General features: G+C 35.9%; 1 protein-coding gene across 1 annotated transcript; it reads left to right on the plus strand.

Moving 5' to 3' along the window:
- Positions 1-979: 979 nt before the first annotated feature.
- LOC121980222 (tubby-like F-box protein 1) lies at positions 980-5,738 on the plus strand. The gene is made up of 4 exons (XM_042532189.1): positions 980-1,319; positions 1,564-1,651; positions 3,514-3,643; positions 4,762-5,738. Exons 1-4 carry the CDS (start codon positions 1,032-1,034, stop codon positions 5,318-5,320), a joined length of 1,065 nt encoding a protein of 354 aa, XP_042388123.1. The 5' UTR covers positions 980-1,031; the 3' UTR covers positions 5,321-5,738.
- The last annotated feature ends 1,027 nt before the right edge of the window (positions 5,739-6,765 follow it).

The raw sequence follows: 6,765 nt of genomic DNA on the forward strand, positions 1-6,765 counted from the left end.
AAATTTATTAAAATAAATACTCATAAAAAATCCCAACCTAAGTGAGATTGTTATTGCATACACCAATCAGTTCTATGATCATACATCAATCACGAGGAATTAAATTACACTATAGTTTTGTTAACCAATTAATTTTGAAAATAATTAGATTCGTTTCTATAATTTTTTTTTTATTGACCATCTAAATAAAACATGAAATACTTGTGAGGGTCTATTCGACAACATTTTTAAATTTATCGTTCCACTAAAAAAAATATCTATAGTGTATCACAAATTGTCCGACAAATCTAAGGGACTACAAGAAATGTTTATGAGTCTAGTGTAAATAAAATCCTTTTCAATCTTAATCGTATTTAAATTTACCCAACCATTGAAAGAAATACAATCAATAAAAATATATCATAAAATATATCAAAGGCAATATTTCATAAAAGCTAAGATGGTAATTAATATACGACGATAAATTTATAAAGTATATCAAAGGGGAATCAAAATGAATTTTGAAGTAAGATCGAGAAATCCTAAATCTAATTGACAAGGTGGTTAAACCCCTCTTACCAATCACTGCTAATAATTCTTCTTCCCATCCAAAATCTTGACTAAGTCTTATTATATTCACAATAAAGATATATTTTTTTCAAAAAAAAAATTAAGAGAATTAGAAGAAAGAAAATGTCAAATTTGCAAACCCTCACGTTTCAACTTTCAAGCAACTTGTTTGAGCCATCCAAAAGAAAATATGATAAATATTTAAAATATGAGAATTTGACAAAAGAAACGAAGAATAAATACTTAAAATACAATTTAAAAAAGAATTTAGAATTTTATTATTTATTTATTTATTGTTGTTATTGAATTTGAGCTGGCCACAGTGGAGAACTGGAGGAAATAAAGTTCCCCTAAGAAAATTTCTATTTATTGACGTTGCCAGCTCTTTAATCTAGAACTTCATAAGCCGTCCCATCGATGGCGAGCGTCAACTATTAATTTGGTCTCTTCTTTGTTCCAATTTTGAGGGAGAGGCGAGAGAGATGGTTCGTTGGGCCGCGACTCGATCGGAGTCGGAGGAGGAGGTGGAGAGAGAGGAGAGCGGTGGGAAGCGACAGGCGGAGGAGGGGGAGGGGAGATGGGAAAGGATGCTTCCGGAGATTCTGGGGGAGATCGTGAGGCGGGTGGATGCCGGCGGGGAGCGGTGGCCGCAGAGGAAGGACATCGTGGCCTACGCCGGCGTCTGCCGTAGGTGGAGAGATTCCGCTTGCGGCATCGTCCGACAACTGCGCGAGACCGGCAGCATCACCTTCCCATCTTCGCTCAAAGAGGTGCCTTTCGTTTTCTTCTCTGATTTGATGCTAGTTCCCTGATTTCCTTTGCCATTTGCACTTTCCCCCCTTCAACTTTTGCCTTTTTAGGAATTTGACGTGATTTTGTTCATTCGTGAAGATCTTCTTTTTTGCTCTAATACCTTCGAAACAAGCTTATGTACCTTCGAAACAAGCTTATGTATGATATGTATTCGTTTTCTCTGTGTGTTGATCTGCGTTGTCTATTTGATGTGCAATCCAGCCTGGACCGAGGGACTCTCCAGTACAATGCTTGATCAGACGGAACAAGGACAACTCCGCATACTATCTCTATCTCGGCCTTACAGAATGTAAGCAGATGTTATCATAAATTTTATCAAACTTTTCCTTGTCTAGATGCAAAGTACACCAATTTTTAGAATTTGAAATATTGTTAAAGCTTTTGTTTCGGTCCATATATTTATGTACTTTCTAATTCCTCTTTGTTTTTTTGTTGCGAAATTCTTTTTTACATGCCAAGGTCAAACCATTTGCTGAGCGTCTTAGCTTATGACGGAAGCTAGCATATTACGGACGCAGAGCATGCCAACACTCTATATTTTCTAATTGGATATGAACTGATGCTGAAACGAATACATTCAGCGATATGGTGCTAAGAACTTAAATGTTTTTAATTTAAATTTAAAGAAAGGCTGAGAGTTGAAGGTATTTGCTACTTTTTATATATTTCCAGAGGGGTTGGACGAAATACTGGTTCTGATAATTCTTACAACTCTTGTTACCTTATCAATTACATAAATTTTGAATTGCTTAAAGGTTGACTGATTTGTAAATGAAGTGTTTACCTAAGGTATTGGATACATTGATTAGTAATATTGGCAGAGACATAGGTCTATCTATAATCTTCGGTGGTATCCGAAGGTAACAAAATTATATGGTTGGTAACTGGCTGTAATTGACAGCTATCATTTGTGCTTTTCCTATCCAGTTTACACCCGAGTCAGAATATCCTATTAGGTCAAAATTGGTGGTTCTAGGGTATCAAATTCCTACATTTAAAGTGTCTTCAATGTACCTAAGTATTCTTTTTATCCTTTCAAGCGCCTCTATAGGCTTGAGGCGCCTGGCGCCGGATCAGCTTTTCCAAGCTTAATTGTTTCTGCATCACAGAGTTGAGTACGAGACATTTATAATGGTGTTAGGATTTGCATCACATTAGAATAATGTGGCTTTGTCTGTAAATGCTTACACCAACATTAGTACTTATTATATATATTTTTTTCATTTATTGTGAGATAGAGGATTAACAAGCATCTGAATCTGAATGTCTTCAAGATTAATCAACAACAGGAAAAAAGTGTGCTGGGCATGGGCTTGAAGAGGCCATGCACTAATGCCAAAGTCAGAAACTCATGAAGCCATCCAAAAACACATTGGAGTTGATGTAGGGGGTAGCGATAGCATATCTGAGGCTTCCCAAACTGCCAAACTGTTCATATTTAGACTAGGAAGAACAACCATATATTGCACAACCAGATATGAGATGAGCCGCACCATTAATGTGGATGGATTCCATGAATGGGAATGGATGCCATTGTCACATTAATGTGACCTGGTATACGATGAATTCCTGAGGTCTCAACTTGGATTAGGCAGTTATTTAGATTATTGTGATTTTATGGGCATGCAATGGATTTCGAATGAGTATGCCCTATGGGATAGGTTTAAGACCAATGCAATTAGTGTGCCTTGGCAAAGTAGTCATTCAGGCTTGACCCGCATCAAATCTCATGTGGAAGGATTATGCTTGTGCTGGTGGACCTAGATCCTTTGACATGTAAATCATAACTTTCTCAAGATATGATTTGACCAAAACCTCCCCTTTTTGACGAGTCTAGGACTGAGTTCAAGCCACTGGCATTTCAATAAGAGATTAGGAGAGTATTAAGTATTTTGTAGTTTTGCATTGTTGGGTCTGCTATTTTATCCTGCTATAGGTTAAGCAACAGAGGAAGTTGTGTTTTGTTGTATGACTATTCAGATGGTTTCTGATAGAAGGATTTATTTGATTGTAGACATAAGCTGGTACTGTTTCAACCTTATAGTAATTTTCTGTATCTTTCTTTCATGAGTGAGGCAAAATAGTACTTTGCATTTCATAGATGCTAAGTACTCTACTTCAAGCTACACTAACATTAATTTTGTATTGCAGCTTTTACAGATAAGGGAAAGTTTCTTTTAGCAGCACGACAGTTTAAGCGTGGGGCTCACACTGAGTATATTATCTCTCTGGATGCTGATGATCTGTCTCAAGGAAATAATGCATACATGGGGAAATTAAGGTTTGTTTAGTTATTCTTTGAAGTCTCTTTATATAATCAAAAAAGACAAGTTCATCTTCTCAGATGATTTCTTTTTCTACTGTCAAATTTTCCTACAGTAGGCCTACTGATATTACATTAGTTTAATTCAAAAGCATCATATTATTTATTAAGAATGTCGACATTGACACTGATGATTCATATTTATACAAAAGTACCATTGTCGTGTGTTTGGAGGACACAACCAATCTGTAATGTTCCAAGTATTTTTTTCACACAAGGTTACAATGAAAGTGTTATAGTACAAGAGGCAATGTGGTTAGGAGCTACCATGATACTCGTTATCCCATCGTTTTTTTTGTTAATAAAACACAATGAATTAAAAAGGGAAAAAGCAAACAAAATACTTCTAGTTATCAAGTCAGATACGTTTTTGCTCATATGATTGTTTGTTAGCAAGTGGAAGTTTAGAGCCTTTGGTGCTAGTGAGAAACCCTTTTTAAGAAGAAAATAAAAATAGTGTTCATAATGTGAGAAAATAGTCAAATGATAAGATTTCAATGATAGCAAAAAGGTGCAATCTGCCACCTCAGCGGCCCTACACGGTCGGCCCCACAATCATTTGTGAGGAGGTAAATCAGGAAGTTGTAGTTGGCCAATATGGGAAGGTTTTTTTTTCCTTGGCTTTGCCGAGATTCAAACCCTTGCTCGATGATAGCAACTCTGTCTCATACTAGCCAACTCAACCCTGTCCTGGGGACCAAATGATAAGATTTCAAGATGAAGTAATAGGTGGATCGTATGACTGAGATTGGGGCATGACAGGTGGTATCCAACATAATTGAGGTTGGGGGGTCGTATGACTGAGATTGGGGCATGACAGGTGGTATCCAACATGATCGAGGCTTGGGGAGGGAGTCGTCGCCCATCATCATTGCAAAATAATCCATATATAGAAATCTTGAGGTGTCACATTAGTGCATTACCATAATTCCTTACCTATTGTGAGGTCATATTGATTGATTGAGGAAATTATATAGACTTTGATCATACATACCTTGATTATATATGGGTCACGTTCACCAATCACCATCTCATCAAAGTTTAAAATTTTATATGAACTAAAATTTTCCTTGCAGGTCAAATATTTTGGGCACAAAGTTTAAAATCTATGATAGTCAACCTCCATACAATGGTGCAAAGGTGTCAAGTAGCCGAGCAAGCAGACGGTTTGCGAGCAAGCAAATCAGCCCTCAGGTCCCTGCTGGCAACTTTGTTATCGGGCGTGTATCTTACAAATTTAACCTTCTGAAAAGAGGGCCTAGAAGGATGCACTGCACTCTGCAACGTCCTTCAGCAAAAGACATGACAGGGGAGGGAGATTCACTAAAGCCCAAGGTACACACCCCAGGGACTACCATTCTCAAGAACAAAGCTCCCCGGTGGCACGAACACCTGCAATGCTGGTGCTTGAACTTCCATGGCCGGGTCACAGTGGCCTCGGTCAAGAACTTCCAGTTGGTGGCGACTGAAGACGCAAGCCAACCTTCAGGGATCGGAGATGAGGAGACAGTGCTGCTACAATTCGGTAAGGTGGGGGATGACACCTTCACTATGGATTACCGCCAGCCACTGTCAGCTTTCCAAGCCTTCGCCATCTGCCTCACTAGCTTTGGAACAAAATTTGCTTGTGAATAAGACTAACGTTAGGTTCTTCATCGAGGCAGAGACAATGGACGTTACTTCCTTCGCAAATATGCCTTCAGACACCAAACTCTTGTTGGTTGCAGTCCGAACCGTCAGTCCATTCGAGAAGAAACGATAAGAAGATGGCTGTTCTTCAAGTTTGGTTTGTGATTAAAGAAAAAAAAACTTAAGCAGTTTAGATACACGAGTTATTGTGTTAAGTGTGCAATTTGTGGTGGAATGGGCGTAAACAATTACGTGTTTATTTTCTGAGTCATATTTAATAATGTCGTTAGCAAGCTAATTACGTCCTGTAGAATGGGGGACAGATGATGTATGATCAACCATAATACTGCCTCTAGTTACTTGTCCGTGAGTTGGGTTGTTGATATTCATTCATTATAATTTAATAATAATTTTTTGATAGTTAGATAGATACCAAAAATCAAAATGATATGTGCAAGAATAATTGTTACTTAATTATTAAAGTTTATAATGATTTAAGTTGTAAATTAGAATGTATAAAATAAAATAAAAAAAAATAGGAGGAATATTAGAGTGTTTTGTGATAAATGAGAGAGTTGGGTCAAATGGTATTTATAAAAAAGTATTTTACTATTTATGATTATTTTAGTCATTTTATAGGTTAAAATAATTTGTTTTTTTATTATTGTCATATGATAAAAAAAAATAGGGTCATAAACTATCTCAAATGAGCCAAGACAATTTATGATGTTTAAGTTTATTTAATCGAATTAATAAATTAAGTCGTTAAAATAATTATTTAAATTTTTCTTGATTTTTTTATGAGCGTAAGCTTATTAAGTTCTCAATTCAAATTTACTTAGTTGTCTGAAATTTCGCTACAAAAATAACATCGAATAGCTTTTGAAATTTTCGTCGTAATTCCATCGATAATTGGGATTACTGACGAAATTTGTAATATTAAAAGTAATTGCGTCGAAAATATAATTTATCGATAGAAATGATATTCAGTCAGTATTCATTGATAGAAATTTATATTCCGTCGGTACATCTTAATGATAGAACAACTGTCCCATAGACATACAGCAGATGGTGGATAACGGAATTTATCTCAAATTCAGTCTAAAAAATTACCGACTAAATCGTTAATTCAGTCGGTATTATATAAAAAATTTATTGTGCAAATTTTGATATTTTGTCGACGGAATGGTGAATCACCGACAGAATCATGATCTCGTCGACAAAATTTAATAAAATTTTTAAAAAACCTCCCTTTTATTTACAATGTATCTTGCATACGATTTTTATATCAATAAAAACTATCACAAACAATGACAATACAAACACAATCTACACATAAATCACAATCCATACAGCATACTCACAAATACAATATGCTCACAACATACAAACAATCAAACTATCCAAAATTCAATACAAAACACAATAATAACTATCCAAATCTCAAAAAT

Source organism: Zingiber officinale, chromosome 5A, assembly GCF_018446385.1.
Source record: "Zingiber officinale cultivar Zhangliang chromosome 5A, Zo_v1.1, whole genome shotgun sequence".
Lineage (NCBI taxonomy): Eukaryota > Viridiplantae > Streptophyta > Magnoliopsida > Zingiberales > Zingiberaceae > Zingiber > Zingiber officinale.

What these genes read in the sequence shown, in the direction of transcription:
- LOC121980222 (XM_042532189.1), top strand. Translation starts at nt 1,032, where the DNA reads ATGGTTCGTTGGGCCGCGACTCGATCGGAGTCGGAGGAGGAGGTGGAG. An exon ending in CTATCTCGGCCTTACAGAAT is followed by an intron (nt 1,652 to 3,513) that starts GTAAGCAGATGT and finishes TTTGTATTGCAG; the next exon opens with CTTTTACAGATAAGGGAAAG. An exon ending in GCATACATGGGGAAATTAAG is followed by an intron (nt 3,644 to 4,761) that starts GTTTGTTTAGTT and finishes TTTTCCTTGCAG; the next exon opens with GTCAAATATTTTGGGCACAA.